Below are 21,416 nucleotides of genomic sequence, written 5' to 3'. Positions count from 1 at the left end.
GGGAGCATGAGCCAAGGGCTGCGGGTGGCTTCTAGAAGCTGGAAAAAGCGAGGAAACGGGTTCGCCCTGGAGCCTCCAGAAGGAAACAGCCCTGATAATGCCTTGACTGTAGCCCAGTGAGACCCCTGTCAGACTTTTTCTTCCAGAACCATCAAATAAATACCTGCGTTGTCTGAAGCCATTCGGTTTGTGGCATCTTGTTAGAGCAGCCGTGGGAAAGGCGCGTGCCTGGCGCTTCTGGTTGTGAGCTCGCCTCTGTTTAGGCTCAGGGAGCCCAGGGAGAGCTTGCGGAGCACTTTGGGAGCCGAGCTGCTGCCCTCCGCCAGGGGAAACCTAGTCTATAAGTAATACATGGCCATTGATAAACTCTGAAAAGTACAGAAAAAATTAAAGAATTTGCAGGAAAGATTCATAATCTGGCTCACAGGCAAGTGAGCACTGTAAACGTTCAATACGTTTATTTCTATCCAACAGGGAAGAAGGAAGAGAGAGAGGGGAGGGGAGGAGGGGGGAGGGGGGCTGGGTTGCAACAGGAGCAGTTTTTCTATTTTCCCACTTGCCTTGGGAACACTTTCCTGTCATTATGGTGTCTTAGCAACAGCAGTTGGATGACCGCACCGCATCCCAAGGATATATGGAAGTATTATTCAACTGTTAGTATCACTGGGTATTTGCGGTGTTTCCACTTTCCCACCTTTGAGCTAAATCGTGCCTATTTTTTTAATATTTATTTATTTTGAGAGAGAGAGAGAGAGCGTGTGTGAGCATGTGTGCGCGTGTGCGCGAGAGGGGCAGCGAGAGAGGGAGGGAGAATAGAGGGAGGGAGAACCCCAAGCAGGCTCCTTGCTGTCTGTGCAGAGCCCGATGCGGGGCTCCATCCCATGAACCGTGAGATCATGACCTGAGCCGAGATCACGAGCCAGACGCTTAGCTGACTCACCCCCCCGGTGCCCCCGCGCCTCTCGATTTCCTCAGTGCTGATGCCTGGAGGTGGTGTTGCTGGATCAGCAGGAGGGGGCGTTTTTTAAAGCTCTGCACCTGGGTAATATTATGCGGGACAGCATTGTCCCCCCCCCCCCCCCCCGCCCGCCCCCCAACCCCACTGCCAGGATCCGAACCCATCCGAGTCTGAGCTTGCCCGGTGGGCACTGGGCAAAGCAGCACTTATTTGGTCCGGAGCCTGACACGACCCAGGGTGTGTCTAGACAGGCTGTGCTGGCTGCTGGTGACCGGGAAGCTGGGCGGGAGGCAGAGGCTGCTGGCTAATGCGGAGGCACCTGATTGCACCAGTCTTCACCAAACTGGGTTTGAATGTTTCCGGAACTTCAAGTCAGTCTTAGAAGGTGAAGATTTGCTGTCTGTGAGGGTGGAGGAGACCTCGACCCCGGAGAGCCTGAGGATCCTCGAGGCTGCGGTTGGGGGCCGTCACCTCCCCAGGGCCAGCCAGGGCTCCCACCCTGCCGCCTAGTGGGCCAGGGAGCAGGTCCGGGCAGGCCCAGGAAGTCACCTGAGCCGTGTCGTCGTCGTGGGCCCTTTACCTCTAGTCCAGACTTGGTGTTTTGTTTGTTTGTTTGTTTGTTTGTTTTTGCCCTGAGGGGAGTGAGTTTTCTTCCACCTAAACCTCCTTCCTGAGATCCTGAGGCCTTGAATGTGTTGTTTTGAAACAATCCTCGTTGTTCTGAGATTTCAAAGTCAGCCAGCAGACACAGATAAGCCTGTTTTTCTGAATACCAGAGTAAAATCTGATCACTGAAGTCTACTGGACCTGGAAAGTTAGGATAGCAAATAAAATAAGACTTAAGATCCACATGGCTGCGTCCAGTCCCCATATCCTGTCAGTTCAAAATAGTCCCCATGTGTATACACAATTAGCGTGTAGTTCTAAAACCTGGTTTTTCGCAGCGCCGGGGTAGCTCAGTCGGCTAAGCGTCGGACTTCTTGCGGTCTGTGGGTTCGAGCCCCGCGGCCGGTTCTGTGCTGACGGCTCGGAGCCTGGAGCTGCTTCGGGTTCTGTGTCTCCCTCTCTCTCTGCCCTTCCCCGGCTCCCGCTCTGTCTCTCTCTCAAAAATAAGTAAACATTAAAAAAAAATTTTTAAACTGGTTTTTCACTTAACGCCATCCCTGAGCATGTGTCCGTGGCATCTCTTCCGTCCCACGGCCGGAATCCTCCACCGCCCTCCAGGAGCCGTCGGCCTTGTCCACAGACGGGCGTGGACAGGACACTCCTGCCCTTCTCAGTGGCTTTCCTGGTGGTGGCAGTGGGTGCCAGGTCACGGCCGGAAAGTGAGGCTTCCTTGGGGTCGCACTTGAAGGCGCAGAGCCTGGTGGGCGGAGAGCGGGATCGAAGGCGGAGGCGCAGAGCTCAGGGAGCCCGGGGAGCCCAGGGAGCCCAGGGCCTGTGTGGAACTGGGTGCTCCCCACGCGGGTTCCATCCTACACCCAAGCCCGGCGGCCATGCCATCTGCCCCTGCGGGGTACTCTCCCTGCAGTCTCTCGGTTGCCCAGGCATCCCAGGACACCCCTGTGGCCCTGTGACACCCACTGCCTGAGTGCTGCCTCCCGTCCACAGTCACCAGTGGGAGGCATTGTCCTCGGCCCGGGGAACACCCTCCCCTTCTCCATTCTCTTGAACCCCTGGACTCCGGGATCCAGGCTGATGGGCGCCTCTGGATGACACGGGAGCCCCTAGGGGCCGGCTCAGCCATCCACACCCTCCTCCCACGGCAGCCTGGGTCCCAAGGAGGGGCGGTGAGGCCCTCCCCCCCGCCCCTCCCCCTCCCCCCCCCGCCCCCCCCCCCCCCCCGCCGTGAACTCTGCACCCTCTCATCCTTGCCTGGTTTAGGGTCTGAGAAGCCTGGGGATTCCCCTCTGGGACCTACTACCAGGGGCAAGGTGAAGCCCCCAGACCGCTCAGTCCCCTCCCACCCAGGGGGCGGTTCTGGTGCCTCCCCCGCCCAACACTGCCCCTGCCCCTTTGGACGGCGTGAGCTTCTGCAGCCCTCCCGAGATGAGCCCATTTGACCCTGACATTGGCCAGGAGAGCACGCACGTTAGAGCAGAAGCTTCTGGCCCGCCTTGTCCCACCCCTGGGGCCCCAGAACAGGGGGCCCCCCCGCAGAACTCTGACCCAGAGCCCGGGGCACTGGGCCAGTGGGATCATTCAAGGCCACGCAGGCTGGGAGAGGCCTAGAGAGAGAAGCAACCATCCAGTTGTTGTCCAGAGCGGTGGGGCCATTTTGCATTCGCACCGTGTAGGATGTTATGAGCGTTCCGGGTTTTCATCCTCCTCCTGAATGACCAACTGTTCAGCTCTGCCTCAGGCAGAGGGGTTTCCAGGGATGTGGGACTTTCAGTGCCAGAACTGGAAACTCCCTATTATCAGTACCTTGTATTTTAGCCATTCTAACAGGCATGTAGACAGTACCTCGCTATGGTTTTGTTTGCATTTCCCTGAGAGTTGATGATGTAAAGCATCTGTTCACGTGCTACTGCCATTCACCCGTCTTAATTAATTATGTATTTATTTATGAGATAGAATGAGCAGGGGAGGGGCAGAGAGAGAGAGAGAGACAGAGAGAGAGACAGAGAACCCTAAGTAGGGTCTGCGCTGTCAGTGTAGAGCCCAACTCAGGGTTCCAACCCACGAACCATGAGATCATGACCTGAGCCGAAGTCAAGAGTTGGACGCCCAACCGACTGAGCCACCCGGGTGCTCCTCACCACCCCCTTTAATGAAGTGTCTATTCAAGTCTGTTCTCAATTTTTTTTAATTGGGTTGTTTTCTAACCGTTGAGTTTGGAGAGCTCTGTGTATATACGTTGTATAGTATGTGTATAGTATAAATACATATTTCATGTCCGTACATCCGTATGTATGTATGTATGTATTTGGATACGTGCTTTGCAGTTTTTTTCCCCCAGCCTCGTAGCATGTCTTTTCCTTCTCTCAACAGTATCTTTCTGAAAGCAAAATTTAAAAAATTTGTTGACATTCACTTTATCACTGCTTTTCTTTCTTTGCGTTAAAATACACGTAACGTAGGGGCGCCTGGATGGCTCAGTCAGTTAAGCGTATGACTCTTGGTTTCAACTCAGGTCACGATCTCAGTTTCCTGAGTTCAAGCCCTGCATAGGGCTCCATACTGACAGGGTGGAGCCTGCTCGGGATTCTCTGTCTCCCTCTGTCTCTGCTCCTCCCCCACTTGCGCTGTCTCTCTCTCTCTCAAAAATAAACTTTAAAAAATTAAATACACATAACATAAACTATACAGTGTACAATTCAGTGGGATTAACAAATTCACGATGTTGTGTAATCATCACCACTATTTCCAGGACTTTTAAAAAATCACCCCAAACAGAAACTCTGTCCCTCTTAAGTGATGATTCCCTGTTCCCCTCCTCAGCCCCTGGAAACCTGTATTTGACTTTGTCTTTTGAATTGGCCTATTCTCCATGCCTTAGGTAAGTGCAATCATGCAGTATTTGCCTCTTGTGACCGGCGTATGTCCCGTGCGTAATGTGTTTGTTGTTGTTTGTTTTATTTTAAATAGGCTCCATGCTGGGTGTGGACTTGGGACTTGAACACACCACCCAACACAGAACTTGGACTTGACCTCATCAAGATTGGGATGCTTAACTGACCAGCCATCCAGGAGCCCCTGCATGATGCTTTTAAAAGTTCATGTTGTAACACGTGTCAGAACGTAATTCCTTTTCTATTTTATTGTATTTTATTTACTTTAAATTGTGACATAACACATAAAATTTACCATCTTAAAAGTTGTAAGTACATTAGCATTGTTGTGCCCTCAATCTCCAGAACTCTTTATTTTGTGAGACAGACTCTGTGTCGATTAAACAGTAACTCCCCCCATTTCCCCTCCCCCGGACCCTGGCACCCACCGTCTACTCTGCGTAAATCTACCCCCTCTAGGGACTCCACGTATGTGGACCCATGAAATAATTGGTCTTCTGTATCTGGCTTCTGTTACGCGGCATAATGCCCTCCAGGTTCATCCATGTTGTCGCAGCTGTCAGAATGTCTTTTTTCAGGCTGACTAGTATTCCACGGCTTTGCTACATCACATTTTGTTTCTCCATCCCACCCTCCACGGTTACTTGAGTTGCTGCACTGATGCACAGGGCATCGGCGAAAGCCCTCCAAGGCGGAGGGGAGGAGGGAGGAGGGAGAGCAGAGAGCGGGGAGGTGGGTGGAAGGGACCACCAGGAGGGAGGATAGAGAGGGGAAGAGAGGAGGGGAGGGGAGAGGAAGGCCGGAGGGGGATGGACGGGACTGGGAGGGAGGACGGAGAGGGGATGGCGGGGGTAATTGAGGAGGCAGACGGGGACGGGGTGGGCGGGAAGGGGAGCGAGTCCACGGGTGGGAGGACGCATGCCCAAGGGCCCCCCCAACCCCCGGCCGCAGGACCCCCTCCTGGCCCCGGCCCCGGCCCCGGCCCCGCCCCGGCCCGGCCCGCGGCCTGCTGGGAGACGTAGTGTAGAGCCGCTCAGGAAGCCCGACTCCGAGTCCCGGCGAGCCCCGCGACACCGCCCTGCCCCGTGGCTTGCCGGGACTTGTAGTCCAGAGCCGGCGGGCACCCGAGCGCGGAGCGAGCGGCGGGACTCGGTGTCCCAGAGAGCCCCGCGCCGGGCCACGACACCGCGCACCGCCCTCGCCGTCGCCGCCGCTGGGCTTTCTCCGGTCGCCGCCGCCACTGCCGCTCTTTCGCGGGCTGGAGGTCCGGGCGTTCCCCGGGCGAGAGGAGGCTGCGGGTGGGAGCCTTCGTGGGCACTGAGGAGCGGGCCGGGGGAGGCCGGGATGGAGCCCCCCGGAGGTGGGCGCGCTGCCGGGTGGGCCCGCGCCTGCGGCGGTTGGGGAGGGGGCCGGGCGGTGGGGGGTGTCGGGCAGTTACGGACCGTGGGGCGAGCGGAGGGCGCTGAGGGAACTGGGGGCGGGGCTTGGCGGTGGGGGCAGGGCGCGGGGAGGGGGGAGAGGACGCTGGAGGTGGGGTTCGGGGTGGGGTAGGGCGCTGGGGGCGGGGCTCCGCGCTGGGGCGGGGGGGTGTGAGGGGCGCGAAGGGGCTCGGGGACCCGGCCCTGGGCGGCGGGGGGGGGAGTAGCGGTGGAGGGTCGAAGGCCGGAGCGCGGGCGGGAGAGGCTAAGACGGGGGCCCCGCTTGGTGAGGCCATCAAGGAACGAGACGGGTGGGGGCGCCTGGCCCCGGGGAGCCCCGTGTACCCCGAGCAGCACCAGCATCGAGCGCGCCTGCTGTCCTTCCAGTTGACTGAAGCGAGGGAGCCGGCTTCCAGAGCCTCGAGGCGGGATCTAGGGGCCTCGTGGGGTTGCAGCCGATGGTCTGAGGGCATCGCAGACATGGCTCACCTCAGGGGCTTCGCCAACCAGGTAAGGCTGGTTCCGGGATGGGGGGTGTGCGGCAGCGTGCCTGCCCCGCCCCCGCACGTGGGAGCGCCGACCGCCACGTCCCGGGAAGACGTTTATTTCACCCACGAGCGTGTCACCTGAACGGCGCCTGGGCTTTCAGGAGAGCCGCCCGCTGAGGACCCCGCTCCTCCGGGGACCCCGAGGAGGGGGCAGTGCAGAGGGGCTGCTGCCTCGGGGCGGCTGGTGCGGGGTTTTGGGGGGCAGATGCGCGCAGACTTCTCAGAATAGAAGGTTCCCCCCCGCCCCGCGCCCCGCGCAGGAGTGGAGGGTGTGCGGAGGCTGACCTTGGGAGCAGAGCGGGGCCGGGCGGCGCCGGTGGGTTTGTCTGGGAACCTGGGTGGCTGCGTTTGCGGGGTCCCCGGGGCCGGGCCGGGGGCATGCCGGGCTGTGGCAGAGGCTGGGGGTCCCCTCCCTGGGGGCGCGATGAAGCCGCCTCGGGTGACTTGGTGTGTCGGGAGAGCTGAGGGCCCCAGTGTGTTTCTGTCGGGGTTTCTTGGGAAGACTGCTCTAGGAGCGCGTCACCTGGGCCGGAAGTGCCTGCCTGCAAGGTTCTTGTGCTTCCCCACCCGAACCACTTTGCGGCGTCACCGGCCGGCTCTGGGGGACCCCCCCCCCCCACATCCGGCCGGAGTCTGCCCGGCTCCAGGGCCGGCTGCTGGTGCTGGGACGTGGTGGCGGCAGCCAGCGTGGGGGCTTGTGGTTGGTTCCCCTCCCCGTTTTGTTGTCTCAAAACAAGGGCGATGGAGGCAGCACGAAGGAGACTTTTCCTAGGTGCTGGCGGTGGGGTCGTGTCCTCAGTGGGCTGGCTGCTGCAGGGTGATGGGATGGCCCGTTAGCCCCCCTCCGCTGGCATCTGCCCCGGGAAGGTGTGGACAGGGGAGCCTGTGGGGCTCCCATCGAGCAGCGCGTCCTGCACCAGCTGTGGCCACAGATGGGAACCGGGCCTCGCTGGTTGATGCCGAATGGGGCTGGCAGATTCCTCTCTAGGCTTTGACATTTCTGTCTGGTAAGTCACATTACTGGTGCGCAGAGAAAACTCGGCCTCGAGCTTATTTTCAAGAGCCGCAGGGTACATTTTGCACCCAGAAAGAGCCTCCCTTGCCTTACCCCGCCCCGCCCCCCATCCTGCTGCTGGTGAGTGACAGAAGCTGCAGAGAAAGCACCGGAGAACCAAGCCGGGTGATCGTGAAGTGACTGTATGGAAGCTCACCTTGTAAGTTCCACGGCTGCAGCTCCAAGTGCGCAGGAAGCCCCAAACCCATGTGTGAAGGGCTTTGACATTCATTGTCAAACTTGAGAGGCCGTTAGAAAGGTGCGGGTTAGAAAGAGAGAACTGATTTGGAAAAAGACAAAACACTTTGTCTGGGTGACATTTACTCGTTCAGTAAACGTTTATAGAGCACTTGCCGCCAGTCTCTGTGCGCTAAGCCTTTTGCGTGTGTAGCCTCGTGGTTCCCCTCAGCCTCACCACACAGGTGCCGTCGTCACCCTGGGTTTAAAAAGTCGGTGCTTAGAGATGTTAGTTGGCTAGAAAGTGGCAGATCGAGGCTTCGAATCCAAGTCTACCTGGGGTGACGCTCCCAACCGTCCTGCAGTCCGATGGCAGGATGTGTCTGTCGTCACGGCTTCGAGGTTTCTCCCAATGAATCAGAAATACCCTTTACCGTTCTTTTCCCTCTTAGAATACAGGAAGGGAAAAAAGCTGTGGGAGTAGTTCCCGTGGCTCCCGGAAATCGGAGCCCTGAGCGGCCCCCGTCCCCGTGTGCGGTCGGTGCTTCGTGTCGGCCCTCGGCGTCCAGATCAGACGGGGAGAAGGGACCCCTCAGGAACGAAGCCCCCTTTGTCCTTCCAGAGGCCGGTGGCAGGGAGCCTGTCAGTGTATCATTTTCTCTTGAGACAGTTGTCACTGTGGCCCCGTGGGGCAGTCCCTGCTTGGGGCAGTAGGCTGTGCTCCCCCACAGCCTGCCCTCCTGCCCTCCCCATCTCCCCCCCCCCCCCCCCGCTTGTTCCTGTGCTGCCGCCTGTGGTGTGGTGGGTGGGGATGGCTTCGCTCCCCTCATTTCGTGAGGTGACATTAACGGCAGACACGCTGCCAGGCAGCGGCCACAGACCTGGCAGCCTCGGGGCTGGAGGACAAGGGTGTCAACCCCCAGAGCCAGTCGAGCTTTTGAGCTGTTACAGCATCGCCTGGAAAAGCAGCCCGAGGCCCCCAGACCCAGGAGCTACTTGCCTTTCCTTCTCCCGGCGGGGCTGGGAACAGGTGGGCCCTGTGACATTCTTGTAGCGTCAGGGTCGCAGCCAGGCGCGTGCACGTGTCACACTGTCTGCTGAGTTGACTGGCCTGCAGTCGGGGGGGACTCAAGGAGTATGAGAGTCGGGGGTTGGGGCTCCCCGCCTTCCTCGCCAAGCCAGGAACTCTGGCTTAGGGTCCACCGTGTTCTCCCGGGCAGTGGGGGTCTGAGTGCCCCGTCTGGGGGTTTCCCTTGTTGGGTTGCTGGCCCTGCGTGGAGAGGGCCGCGGTGTTCTCAGCAGGGCTGAGGGGAGCAGAGCAGGAGGACGTGTTGCCAGCAATTGCCTGAGGGTGGGAGGGGACCCGCTGATTGGCGCTGCCTGCTGTCCGTCCCACCTCCTCCAGCTCTTCTCTCAGGGCGCCTTAGGGGAGGGACTCTCTTCGGCGACAGAGGACACGAGGTCAGGGCACCAGCTGGACTGGAGTTACTGGACAGCCGTCGTGGGGTGTCCTGCAGGGCTGTGCCAGCCCTTCTGGGGCAGGGGACAGGCTGGCGGTCTGGTGGACCGCCGCCCCCGGCACCGAATAGGCGGTGGCGGTTGAGTCGATGGCAAGAGCCTCTGGGAAGGTGCTGTTTGGGCCGATGCGGAAGGAGCAGGTCCGGGAGGGGCCGTGTCCCAGACCATGCCCCACCGCGGCAGCCAGGGAACAGCGAGGTCCCCCACCCGCTCGCGGAGAAGGCCCTCCGGCAGGAAGGTGTTCTTGTCCGGCCGCCGGCCGGTCGCGTGTGGGGTCGCGTGTGGGGTCGCGTGTGGGGCGGGGGGTTGGCGGGATGGTGCAGGCGCCCTGCCGGGCCTTTCTTTCGGGTGGGGGTGGGTTCTGGCCACGTGATCCGCGCCACCCCCCTCCCGAACACAGCCGAGTGGCTGCAACTCGCGGCCACATGCCTAACCTGTCCTGGTTTTCTTGACACGCGCGGCAGGAATGGAGATGCCCGGTGGTTGGGCCCGAGGGACCCGAGTGGCGCTCAGCTCTGTATCCTGCTGAAGCCTTCAGCCTTGGCTTGGGGGCTCGGTGGTAACTTGACCGCGTGCACCCGCTGCGCCTTGTCCTCTACATGCACTGGCTTGGGGACTGGGCTGCTGGTTCTGGTGAGGAAGCGAGGAGGGCCACGTTCCTGAACCAGCTGGGCCAGCGTGTGGGTGGAGCCCGGCCCGGCCCGGCCCGTCTGTGGGGACTGTGCTGAAGTGCTGCTCTGCCCCTTGGTCCCGGCCAGGCCCCGCTCCATCTGCTGTCCTGCGGGGCTCCTGGCACCCGACGGCCCCTGCTGTCCCGGCTCTCCGGGTGCTCGGAATCAGGGCTGCTCACCTGTGGGCCTGCGTGCTGCCCCCTCCCTCCCGGTCGCACACCTCGGGAAGGCGGCTGATTAGCAGTTTCTGTTGACGCGTAGTCTCTGTCTGGAGCCGGTCAGGCCCGACGTGGAGCTTTGCTGGGGGTGAGCCCAAGGTGGGCTCCGTGTGTGTGCCGAGTCCATGCGTGGAGGGCTCTGTTCGGGACCGGGGGCGCCCACCCACCGCAGGATGGGCCGTCCCTCGGGCCGATGAGGCACGGGAAGCCGTACTTTTCTCCCTCGTGTACCCGGCACCAAGATGCTCTGTTGCCGGTGGTGCTGGGGCTGTGGCAGCGGCCTCTGTGCCGGGAGGCGCCTCCTGGTGCATCTGAGTCTCGGGGCCTTGGAAAACCCTTTCTGCCTCTGCCTGGACAAGACGCTAGGCTCCCACCCTCCTGGCCCCCTGTGTCACTCTGGGGCTGTGTGGACTGCTGCTGGCTCTCTGAGGACACAGTGGCTTGGCGTTCCCAAGAGAGTGCTGTTCTCGGGAGCCCGGGGGGCCACGTGCACAGGGGTGTTGCCTCCTTCGGGCAGCCCCCCGAAGGCTGAGCGCCATCTCAGCCCCTGACGTGTGGAAGGTCAGTGTCAGGCGTGTGAGTGTCCGCCCGCGGGCGGGCGGGCGGGCGGGCGGGCGCCCCTCTGCCGGCCGCGCCCTGGTGCTCAGACCTCTGGGCGCTCATTTTCAGGCTTTGAATTGAAGTCCGAGGACAGGACAGTGCGCTGGTTTTGCGTGGTACTTGAATATCCAGGGTTAAGCATCCAAGACAGCATCAGTTTTCAACTCCCCGCGGTGTGAGGGTGGAGCTGTCTTGAGGACTGATTTGGGGACCAGAAGGGAAGCCATTTCCGGGGGGTGTGGCTCCCAGGTGTGCAGGGAGAACCGGCTGATGCCATAGACTCTTGCTCAGGAGGACTTCAGGGGGGCGTCCGGGGAACCGAGCGCGCCGGTACCTCCCTCCCCCGCCCCCGAGTCTAGCTGGGGTGTGTTTGTTACAAACGAAGAGGCAGCATGGGTACGTTCTTGCGAACTAGGCCCCTGGTCCGCGAGACTGCATCGGTGCTGTCCCCATTGTCCCCGCTATCCTATGGGATAGCCTCGCTGCCCCCAAATCCCCATTTCCTACCCACGTATCCCCTTTAAACTTGTCCTTGTGCCTCACTTGGCCCTCCCCACGTGTCCATGTGTGGGGTGTGGGCAGGTAGGGCATGACCTTCACCGTCTCTCCACCTGCTCCACAGCCTGGTCCCTTGGCTGCTGCGGGGGCCTCTGTGCTCCTTTGTGGGGAGGGTACGTTTAGGTTTCCTGAACAAAGAGGTAAAAGCAGCAAGGAGAGCGGTGCCTGGCTGGCTCAGTCAGAAGACCGCGACTCTTGATCTTGGGGTTGTGAGTTCAAGTCCCACAGTGGGTGTAGAGATTATTTAAAAAGCGTAAACTTAAAAAAAAAAATGTGGGTGGGCTCCCTAGCTCCTCATTTTGGGGATTGCCACCTCCTCCAGTAGGGTCACCCTCAGTCTGCCTGCTCCGTGTCTCTACAGCACTCACGCGTGGACCCCGAGGAGCTCTTCACCAAGCTCGACCGTATCGGCAAGGGCTCCTTTGGGGAGGTGTACAAGGGCATCGACAACCGCACCAAGGAGGTGGTGGCCATCAAGATCATCGACCTGGAGGAGGCCGAGGATGAGATCGAGGACATCCAGCAGGAAATCACTGTGCTCAGCCAGTGTGACAGTCCCTACATCACCCGCTACTTCGGCTCCTACCTGAAGGTGCCTGTGGGGTGGGGGCTCGCTCCATGCCAGGCCTGCGCTTGGATAGATGCCCGTGACCGCCGCCCCCCACCCAGGCTGCCTCCAGAGAGGCAGAAAGTCCCTGTACCTGCTCGGGAGGCCCGGGCTGGGTCTGCCCCCACATGGGGACGGTGGGGACAGGCCGGGTCTGAAGGATGAGGGCACTCAAGAAACTACAGTCCCGAGGGCCAGGTAGGCATGTAGGACATGAATGCGACCTAGTTGGCTCTGAAGTGGCCGTGGTGTCTCACTTCCTGGCTGTGCCGTCTTCCCAGGCCAGGGCAGCCCCACGGCACAGCGTCTTTGAGCCCATCTCCCGCTCTGCCTTGGGGGCCCGCCCAAGGGGCCGCCTGGGTGCAGGTGCCCGCAGGCCAAGTGCCGGCTGGACACGTCATGCCTGCAGCCTGGTTCCCGTTGGGGTACTGGCATGGGGGACCTGGCCACCGGCCTGAGCACTGGGTCCATCTACACACACACACATCAGGGCTGTGACAGGAGGGGGGCTGGATAGGGGCCCCTGGGGCCTTTTTGCGGTGGGTCCCTGAGGGTCGGTCCCTGAGGGTTCCTGAGGGCTGGAGGCCTGAGTCTCCCCTGCCGGGGAGTGTGTGTGTGTCTTGGGGCCGTGGCCTTGAGCTCACGGGCGTTTCTCTGGGCCCAGGGCACGAAGCTGTGGATCATCATGGAGTATCTGGGCGGAGGCTCCGCATTGGACCTGGTGAGGCATAGGCTGCGGCAGTGGGCGGCTTGTCGTGGGCAGGAGTGGACACAGGAGGTGGCTGTGGGGCTTGGGGCAGCAGCCCTGGACCCACTGCCTGAGGACCCCCGGCTCCTGTGGGCCTCCGGTCCTTGGCTGCTTCGGTGTGGTGCGTGCTAAGAGCCTTCTCAGCCCAGAAGTGAACTGGGGTCCATTTCCACTGGTTTCCCAGGGGTTCTGGGCTGGTGGGGTGTGGGCGGGTCAGCGCCCCCAGGTACGTGGGCTCGGCAGTGGCCGGGACCCCCTTCACGCCAGCGGAGAGAACGGTAGATGCCGTCTGGAGAGAGCCTCCCCCACTCCCACCTGACTCAGCATCTGAAGTCCACTTGTCCCCTGGTGGAGGCCCCTGGTGGGGGTGCCTGAGGCCCTGCCGTCCCTTCTCTGCCTGCAGCTGAAACCCGGGCCCCTGGAGGAGACGTACATCGCCACCATCCTGCGGGAGATCCTGAAGGGCTTGGACTACTTGCACTCGGAGCGCAAGATCCACCGAGACATCAAAGGTCCCCGGGGGCGCGGCCCCTGTCCCTCGTCCCCGTCCCCTGCAGACCCTAGAAGCGCCAGGGTGCGAGGTGGAGGTCGCTGCGAGGGGTGTGCGGCTGGCGGTGCTGGGGGGTCTGGGATGTGGGGACCCTTGTAGTTCGGCGCTTCTGGCCTGAACTCCCTTGGTCCGTCCGACGCCGAGCGGTGCCGTCTTGCTCTGTTCCTGAAGACGCTGCCAGTAACAGAACTTTCCGAGTATGTCGTGCCCGTACGGTGGGGACCCCACCTCTGCTCCTCGGGTCGGAAGGGACCTGATTAATGCAGACGTGTGGATTTTTGCTCGTGGTCTCCTGAGCGCCCAGTGTGTGCTCCAGCGGCCCCACCGTGGGAGCCGGCCCTGCCAAGGGCAGCCGGGGGTGTGAGGGCGAGGGCCAGAGTCACCTCTGCCTGCTTTGCCGTTCGGGAGAAAAGGGCGGCGGCTCTGTTCTTGGGGTTTGTCATACAAGGCACACTCTGGGAAGGCCTGGACCTCGTGCCCAGGCGGGCCCCTCCCGCAGCCACCCCCCGGCTGTGCACGTGGTCCTGGGTGCCTGGCCTGCCGGGTGCCGAGGAGAGCTAAGGTCCCTGAGCCAGACCTGCTGGCGTCCCCAGGTAGCCCTGTGCTTCCTCAGGCAGCTGTGTGCAGGGGGAGGGGCCCTGCGCGGCGCTGAGGGTGACCCCCTACCGTCCTGTGTCGAGCAGCCGCCAACGTGCTGCTCTCAGAGCAGGGTGACGTGAAGCTGGCCGACTTTGGTGTGGCGGGGCAGCTCACAGACACACAGATCAAGAGGAACACGTTTGTGGGCACCCCCTTCTGGATGGCACCCGAGGTCATCAAGCAGTCGGCCTACGACTTCAAGGTGGGCGCGGCGGGCGGCAGGGGGGCCGCCGCGTGGCTTGGGGCCCCCCCCGGCGGCAACAGTCCTGTATGGGTCTCTGTCCAGGCTGACATCTGGTCGTTGGGCATCACGGCCATCGAGCTGGCCAAGGGCGAGCCTCCGAACTCTGACCTCCACCCCATGCGTGTCTTGTTCCTGATTCCCAAGAATAGCCCGCCCACCCTGGAGGGCCACCACAGCAAGCCTTTCAAGGAGTTTGTGGAAGCCTGCCTCAACAAAGACCCCCGATTCGTAAGGCCTGTCTCACCCTGGCCGCTGGGGCCCTTGCTCTGTGGGATGGGCCAGGAGGAGGCCTGAGCGGCTGAAGGCGGTAGGGGCGGCTCTGGGACCGGGCCCCAGAGAACGGCCCCGTGGGAGGGGACGGGGCCTGAGGCCCCTTCCTTGCGCCCAGCCTCGCCCAGCCCCGAGCGCCTCCTGATCCAGAGCGGGCCCTGGCCAGGGGCTGAGGTCTGGGGGAGCTCGTGGCGGGTGTTTACCTGGTGTGGAGGGGATGTGTTCCACCCCAGCCTGCTGGTGGCCTCGTCCCTCTGGTCCCCGGGGGGAGCCGTGAGCTCCGGGAGCGTAAAGGCAGAGCTCAGCCGTCCCTGGCGTCCGCTGACCTGTGCCCTTCCTTCGGCAGCGGCCCACTGCCAAGGAGCTGCTGAAGCACAAGTTCATCACCCGCTACACCAAGAAGACCTCCTTCCTCACTGAGCTCATTGACCGCTACAAGCGCTGGAAGTCGGAGGGGCACGGCGAGGAGTCCAGCTCCGAGGACTCCGACATGTAAGGGCCCTTCCGGGGGTCACGCCCCCTGATGGCCGTGGGCCTTGTGCCGTGGCGGGGGTGGGGGTGGGGGGTCAGTGGGCCCCTAGGGCCCCAGGGCGGGCCTACTCGACATTTAGGGCCATGAGGTTGCCTCCAAAATCAATGGGGAGACTAAGGGCAGGTGTGGGCCTTGGGACCCCCAAATCCAGCCCCCATGCTCCTCACGACCCTTCTCACCTTCCACCGTAGTGACGGAGACGCTGAGGATGGAGAGCAGGGCCCCCTCTGGACGTTCCCCCCCACCATCCGGCCGAGCCCCCACAGCAAGGTGCACAAGGGCACAGCCCTGCACGGCTCCCAGAAGGTCTGACCTGGCTGGGGGGTGGGGGGCAGGCACCCAGGCCTGGACACCTCACGGGCTGCACCTTTTAAGGAGGTCAGAAAGCTGGGAGGGGGGCGGGGCACGCCTGACCCTGGGGCACACTCGCTCTCATCACCCTGCCGGGGCTTTGACTTGGCAGTCTGCGGAGCCCGCCAAGAGGCAGCCGAGGTCCCAGTGCCTGTCCACGCTGGTCCGGCCTGTCTTTGGAGAGGTAAGGGCCAGGTCAGGGGGTCCCCTGGGGCAGGAGGCTATCGTGCTTCCCTGCACATGCTGTCCCCACGTTGTGACCTTGAGGTTTATCAGGAGGTGTGCTGGCCAGCCCCCCCCCCCCCCCCCGTGTGTGGGGCTTCTGGGCCCCTTGAAGCCCATTGTGGTTGGACCTGGACCTGGGGACCAGGCTTTCTGAGCAAAGCAGAAGCGGCCGGGAGAAAGTACTTTAATGTGACCTCCCCGAGTTCTCCCCCTGCTGTGGTGGTTTGGGGTCTCAGGATGGCTTTGATCGAAAACTCCTGTGACTTTTATTTTGAACTGCCAACGCATGGGATGGTCATCTGTTGAGACAGAGCCTGGGAGGTTCAGTTCTCAGTGCTGGATGTCGGGCCCAGGGCAGGGAGGCCTCAAGGGCCATGCGACCCTGCATGTCACCTACCAGTGGGGGGCCGATAGCACCCCAGGGACCCCCACACCCTGGACTTGGGGCTGGCAGTAGGTCAGGGGCCCAGTTCCCACCGCAGGCCCAGAGAGGGAGGAACGGGGTGCTGAGAGCCTTCCTGAGGCAAGCGGGCCCTTGGGTATCCGCTGGGGGGCAATGGGTAGAGGCGGGAGAGCTCCCACCTGGAGGGGCCTGATACGCAGGGGAGGAGGTTGGGGAGGAGCAGGTGGCAAGAGCGGTACTGTCGGGCCATGGACCAGGAGCTTGGGCTCAGCTGGGACACGTCCCCACGCTGGGGAGGGAGGCGGCCAGTGTCACAGGAGGGCCGGGGCTGTAGCGCCCTGGGCCGCTGGGAATGTGTAGAGTGGAGGGGTGGGGCTCTGGGCTGCTGGAGCCCCTGCACCGTGTGTGATGGCGTGTGTGTGGGGAGGTTGGGGGGGGCGGAGCACAGCCTCATCCAGGTGGTCGGGGCCCCCCTGTGGGGCCTGGTTCTGTGGACAGGGCCTGAGGTGGAGGCCGCCGGACAGGGTGTGCTAGGAGGCACCCTTGTAGTTTCTGTGAGGGGTGTGGCAGGGGACCCGGGTGACCTGCTTCTAATCCCCAGGGCGGTGATGCCTCCATCTGGTTCTCACAGCCCCCGGTGGTGGTGGGGCCCAGGGTCAGGATGCCTTGATCTGGCTGTGCTGTGCACTGGGGGGGTTTCTGGGCTGTTCTCTCAAGTTTGCGGGGCCTGAGGCACCGGGTTTCTGTGACCCTTGGGAGGAAGCCACGTGGTTAGCCTGGCCCACTGTAGCGTGACGGTGACAGGCCAGTAGAGACCCCTCTCGAGAACGGAGTTGGGAGATTCCCTCAGGCGTGGGGGTGGGGCAGCATCTGTCTTTGCGGGAGCCCCGGGTTTGGCCTAAGCAGCAATCCGAGGAACCCCGGGGGACCCGGCCCACCCTAGCTCTGCGGTGGACCGACAGCTGGGGTCCCGCAAACGCAGGTCACAGCGAAGGGCCGGGAAGCCTTCCGCGGGAGCTTCCTTGTGGGAGCGTCAGAGCCGAGGGCCCCGGGGTCGGCAGTTCCGGTCAGGCTCCCGGTGGTCTCTCCACAGCTCAAGGAGAAGCACAGGCAGAGTGGCGGAGGCGTGGGGGCGCTGGAGGAGCTCGAGAACGCCTTCAGCCTGGCCGAGGAGTCCTGCCCTGGCATCTCGGACAAGCTGATGGCACACCTGGTGGAACGGGTGCAGAGGTGAGGCCCGGGGCACCGGCCTTGTCTGCGTCGGCTTCTCTTTTTCTCTCCTCTGGAGCCTCGGGGCCTGCGAGGAGAGGCTGCGGCCCTCGCGGCCCCCGGCGGGCTGTGCTCCGAGGCTCGGGTCAGAACGCGGGCCGCCCCCTCCCTCGGCATCCCGGAGCCCCCACCCTGTCCGGGGCCGTGCCCCTCCTGGCCGGGAGTGACCGCGTCTCCCCCGCTCCGCAGGTTTTCCCACAACAGAAACCACCTGACGTCATCCCGCTGAAGGCGCTGCTGCTTGAGAAGTGGGGAGAAGGGTCTTTGTGCGGAGCCCCCTGTGCTGTCGTGGCCACGTGGGCCTCACTGCCGGGTCACCGCCCCCCACCCGCGCAGAGGGTCCCTCTTCCACGTCCCCTCCTGGCAGCGGAGCACCGACAGGCGACCATGTGGCACGAGGAGCAGAGACTGTCGGGGCAGCCCTGCCTCCTCCTCCCCTGCCTGGGGTCCACCGAGGCCGCGCCGGGCCCAGGTTTGCTTCGTGTCACGTTACCGTGTCTCCCAAAGACTCGTTTCAGCCAGGACTTTTTTTTTTTTTTTTAAAAGAAACTGAACTTCTTGCTTCCCTAAATGTTCTGAGGTTAAGGTGTTAGTTTTCATAGAACATCGAGAGGCTCGGGCCACTTTCAATAAAAACCTGAATCGGACAGATGCTGGTGGTGGGCGGGGGCCCCGGTTCTGGCTTCTGGGTCCTTATCATGGCACAGGGTGACCCTGTGGCCCGCTGGCAGGAGAGCAGGGGAGAAACTCTTTATCTTGGACCGCACGCATGTTTGCATGGACAGAGTAACAGAGCCCGTGTCCATTTACTTTGATTTGTGAGGAAACCCTGGGGGAACCGAGAAACTCTAGGCCCTTGCCCTCCCGGGGCCAGGTGGGAATGTTGGTGTCCTCTCCTCCAGAGGTCTGTGGGGCGGGCTCCAGAGTGGCTTCTGCTGGACTTGCGTGGACACGTGTCACCTGGCGTGCAGCTGTAGGGCCCACCCTGGTTCCTGTTCCGGGCCGGTCCTCGGCGGGGCGCTGCTCTGGAAGAGGAGAGGGCAGGGGAGCGTGGGGTGCGGCCACCATCCCTGAGCCGGGCCCGCCTTTTTACTTGTGTGTCCTTCCCGGTGCCCACTGGGTCTCGGGATGACGACCCTCCCAGAGGTCACTGTGAGGCGTCCCCACGCTGTCCTACCCCACCTATCCTACGCCGGGGACCCGAGGAGACCACAGCCACCCCTGCGCCGTTGGGAAGACGGGACCCGCCGTCACGGGGGATGTGCTGACCCTGCTCTGCTCCTTGGTTCTGCCCTCCTCGGGCAGGGCGGGCTTCACGCCTCGTCCTCGGGGCGCCTGGCCCTCCCGGGTGAGCTGCTGGCTCTCTCGATCACCTCCATCCACCTGGAGAAGAGGCTGGGCCGTCAGAAGCTCCCAAGATGCTCGCTCGGGTTTCAGGGTGTGCCCTGGTCACACCAGTGGCCTTGTGCTCAAATAACTCCCCAGGGGTAACCCCGGGCACGGAGCGAACGGGCCAGCCAGCCCTTCTGGAGGCGGCACCCAGCCCTTCTCTCCAGGGCTCAGAGCGCCTGCCTCCGGCACCCTCTGTAACAACAGGAGACCCGCGGGGACAGCGGCCGACCGTGGCCGCCTGCCACAGGATTACCTCTCAAACGTGTACTTGCTCTCAGCCCGGAAGAAGTAGACGTGGGACTTGAACTGGAGCTTGAAGACGTGCTCCTTGTGGACGCAGTCGGCCTCCTTGGGGACGCTGACACTGTAGCCCAGCAGCGGGAGGCTGGCCAGGGGGTAGTCGTCCTGCAAGGTGGCACGTGGCTCGGCGGGTGCGCCCCCCCGACCACCGCCCAACCCGCTCTCCCTGTCGGGACTGAATGCCCCGTGGGCGCGGGCGGAGGAGCCGGGAGGCCGTGCTCTCCTGTGCCAGGAGCAGGGGCCGCTGTCTGCCAGCGCCAAGGGCACGGCCGCCTCCCCGCCCCGGCTCCGTCCAGCACCTTTACCTGATGAGTTTTGTAGAAGAACAAACAGAAGTTGGTGAAAACCACCCAGAGCTTCTGCCAGCCGTTACTGTTTTTGAATTTTCTCAGCAGATACCCTGAAAGCTGGTTCTATGGGAAAGAAAGACACCGGTACCGGTTAGGGTCCTGGGACTCTGTCCCGGAGCAGCACCTGCTACCCCGAAGCGCGCATCGGCCCCCGAGGGCTTTCTTGGCTGTGGCCTTGACTACACTTTCCTGAGCGGCAGCTTCCTTCGCCAGGGCTCTGGGTCGTCAGTCTGTTCATAGTCTGACAAGGATGTTTACAGATGTGGGGGGTGAGGTCCCAGGCGCTGAGTTGAAGGACGCGAAGTTTCTTTTCCCTGTTCATAACCTCCCCAGCCATGACCCTCATAAACCCGATGCTGTGACAGGCCACGTGGAGCCAAGTTAGCACAGTCCCAACGAGACGGCCTGGCCCTGAGCGTGGCGTCCTGACCCAGGATGGCCCCTGTGGCCAGTGGCCCCGCCTCTCCCTTGTAACCCTGACTGTGCTCACGAGGGCCCTGCAGGGACGCCGTCACCGTGCGGGCCTTCAGCCCGCACTCCTCGCCCCGGGCTCGTGGGGCCTGGCGTGCTGGCGGTGCTCTGCCCTTTCTGTGGGCCCTACCTTTCGGGCCCCAGTTGACGGGGGAGCCCGGGGCTCTGACGGCTTCCTCACTTGGTTTGCCTCAGGTACGACAGGAGCCCAAAACCCACAGCGAATGGGAGGCGGCCTGGGGGCCGAAGGGCTGGAGCGTGAAGTGGCCGCTCCGGGTGAAGGAGGTGGGAGGGGAGGCGGCAGCCCCCATGAGACCGCCCTTTCCGGAGAACCCCAGGGACGCCGTCCGCCCGGATCCTCCCACACGGAACTAATCTCGTGGGCCTGCACAAGCCCTGATGGTCACGGTCAGCCCGCAGCCTGGTGGCCCCCTGCTCTGCCCGGTCCAGCCCTCCTCCCCTGTAGCCAGCGCAAGCAGAGGGCGCTTGGGGCCGCCGTACCTCGACGGCCGCGCTCTGGTCGGCTCTGGAGACGCTGGTGTTCCGGTACCAGCACACGTGCACTGTGGTGTTGGCCCGGTGCTGGCCCTGCCCCTCCAGGGACCCGTGGACGCCATGAGTGTCTTCGGACTCTTGCTCCGGAGAGACCTCCTCAGAGGACCCTGGGGAAGGAGTCGGCCCTCTGCTCAGAGGGAAACGGGAGCATGGGGCGAGTAGGGCGGGGGTGGGGGGTGCTTTTGGTCCAGTGCTCTGGACTGGGGGACGAGGGAAGCCTGCAGCCCGGGTCAGCAATGGGCGGAGAGCAGTCACGCGGCGCTTCTGCCAGGAGAGCTCGTGGCCCCTCCCCGCGCCCCTCCCCAACCTCTCCCCTGGTGTTCGGGGTGCCTGGACCGTTCTCTGTGGAGGGAGAGCCTGTGGGCCGGCAGGAGGCCTGTGACCGAGAAAAGGGATCTGTAGGGAAGCTTAGGTGCAGCAGGGTCCCCGAGGGGGCGTCCCGGCCGGAACTCACTGCAGGGAGGAGCGCAGAGCACGCTACCCGGCAGCACCAGGGACGGGTCACCCCCGCTCTTGGCCACGTCGATGGCAGTGTTCAGGTCACATATCCACTTCTCCTTTTCCAGGCGGGTGCTGGTGGGGGAGGGCCGAGGCTCAGCGCCCGGATCACAGGACCCAGGCCACCAGGGGCTCCCTGCTGTGCCGGCTTCTCTGACTGAAGGTCCGAGGGCCGCACCCCCCTGGGAGGTGAAGGGCCTGGAGGGGGGCTTCTCCAGGGACACCTTATTCCCGAAACCAGAACTTTCAAGTCTCTGCCGCTGAAATACCAGACCCGTTCCTGGTTCATGAATAAGCTGCCACGGCTTCCTGGTGGGGCATTAAGTGTCCTGTGCTCTCTGACGGCAGCCGTGACGCGATGACGACGGGGTGGAAGCCCAGAGCCAGGCGCCCGCCCGGGAGGAGAAACGCCTCCCCTCTGGAAGGGGCCGGGGACCCCCGGCCCCTACAGGGCAGTGAGCCACCTGCTCACCTTTGAGCTCAGGCCTCCTTCACACTGGGGTGATTTGGGGGAAGTGGCTCGGCCGTGGGAGCAGGTGGAGGCCGGGCCCCTCCCCGACTTGAGGGCACCTAAGTGCCACTAACCACGTGGGCTGCCCCTGGTCGAGGCAGCTCAACAGCACCGTGGCCGCTCCGTGGGGACATTCTCAAAGGTCACTCGCTTCCCACCACAGGAGAACCTGCTCTCCGGTCACATAACTGAAGCAGGGCTCCAGGGGGCACGCGCCCCACAACGACCTCGCTCGTGCCAGGGAAGCACTCCCCCGCCCCACCCCA

At 62.8% G+C, this 21,416-nt stretch overlaps 3 protein-coding genes across 13 annotated transcripts in view; 1 reads left to right on the top strand and 2 right to left on the bottom strand.

Annotated features, from left to right (window-relative positions):
- Nucleotides 1-1,336: 1,336 nt before the first annotated feature.
- LOC125158876 (formin-like protein 5) lies at nucleotides 1,337-6,364 on the bottom strand. The gene is made up of 3 exons (XM_047846378.1): nucleotides 5,667-6,364; nucleotides 2,173-2,321; nucleotides 1,337-1,464 (listed from the first exon to the last, which is right to left on the bottom strand). The coding sequence occupies exons 1-3, from the start codon at nucleotides 6,362-6,364 to the stop codon at nucleotides 1,337-1,339; spliced, it is 975 nt and encodes a 324-aa protein (XP_047702334.1).
- STK25 (serine/threonine kinase 25) lies at nucleotides 5,640-17,720 on the top strand. Its single transcript, XM_047846598.1, is given in 14 exon segments — nucleotides 5,640-5,771; nucleotides 6,279-6,401; nucleotides 11,597-11,827; nucleotides 12,507-12,563; nucleotides 12,994-13,102; nucleotides 13,824-13,981; nucleotides 14,066-14,251; nucleotides 14,640-14,785; nucleotides 15,017-15,049; nucleotides 15,051-15,094; nucleotides 15,097-15,131; nucleotides 15,289-15,360; nucleotides 16,898-17,034; nucleotides 17,263-17,720. Coding segments are annotated over 13 exon segments (1,278 nt in total). The 5' UTR covers nucleotides 5,640-5,771; nucleotides 6,279-6,371; the 3' UTR covers nucleotides 17,303-17,720.
- FARP2 (FERM, ARH/RhoGEF and pleckstrin domain protein 2) overlaps nucleotides 17,616-21,416 on the bottom strand; it is a 110,094-nt gene continuing 106,293 nt past the window's right edge. For 6 of the 11 annotated variants that reach the window (XM_047846587.1, XM_047846591.1, XM_047846592.1 and 3 more), the window contains 5 exons: nucleotides 20,596-20,714; nucleotides 20,088-20,248; nucleotides 19,071-19,178; nucleotides 18,719-18,870; nucleotides 17,616-18,098 (listed from right to left, as the gene is read on the bottom strand). In XM_047846587.1, coding sequence (XP_047702543.1) covers nucleotides 17,825-18,098; nucleotides 18,719-18,870; nucleotides 19,071-19,178; nucleotides 20,088-20,248; nucleotides 20,596-20,714 — 814 coding nt within the window. In that variant the 3' untranslated portion in view covers nucleotides 17,616-17,824. Of the gene's footprint in view, nucleotides 18,099-18,342; nucleotides 18,457-18,718; nucleotides 18,871-19,070; nucleotides 19,179-20,087; nucleotides 20,249-20,548; nucleotides 20,715-21,416 lie in introns of those variants that run through there. The other 5 variants (XM_047846590.1, XM_047846595.1, XR_007149581.1 and 2 more) reach the window with 3 other exon arrangements.

This window comes from Prionailurus viverrinus, unplaced genomic scaffold (genome assembly GCF_022837055.1).
Source record: "Prionailurus viverrinus isolate Anna unplaced genomic scaffold, UM_Priviv_1.0 scaffold_39, whole genome shotgun sequence".
In the NCBI taxonomy this organism is placed as follows: Eukaryota; Metazoa; Chordata; class Mammalia; order Carnivora; family Felidae; genus Prionailurus; species Prionailurus viverrinus.
Note: the sequence above shows the minus strand (reverse complement) of the source record. Positions and strands in the feature narration are given on the sequence as shown.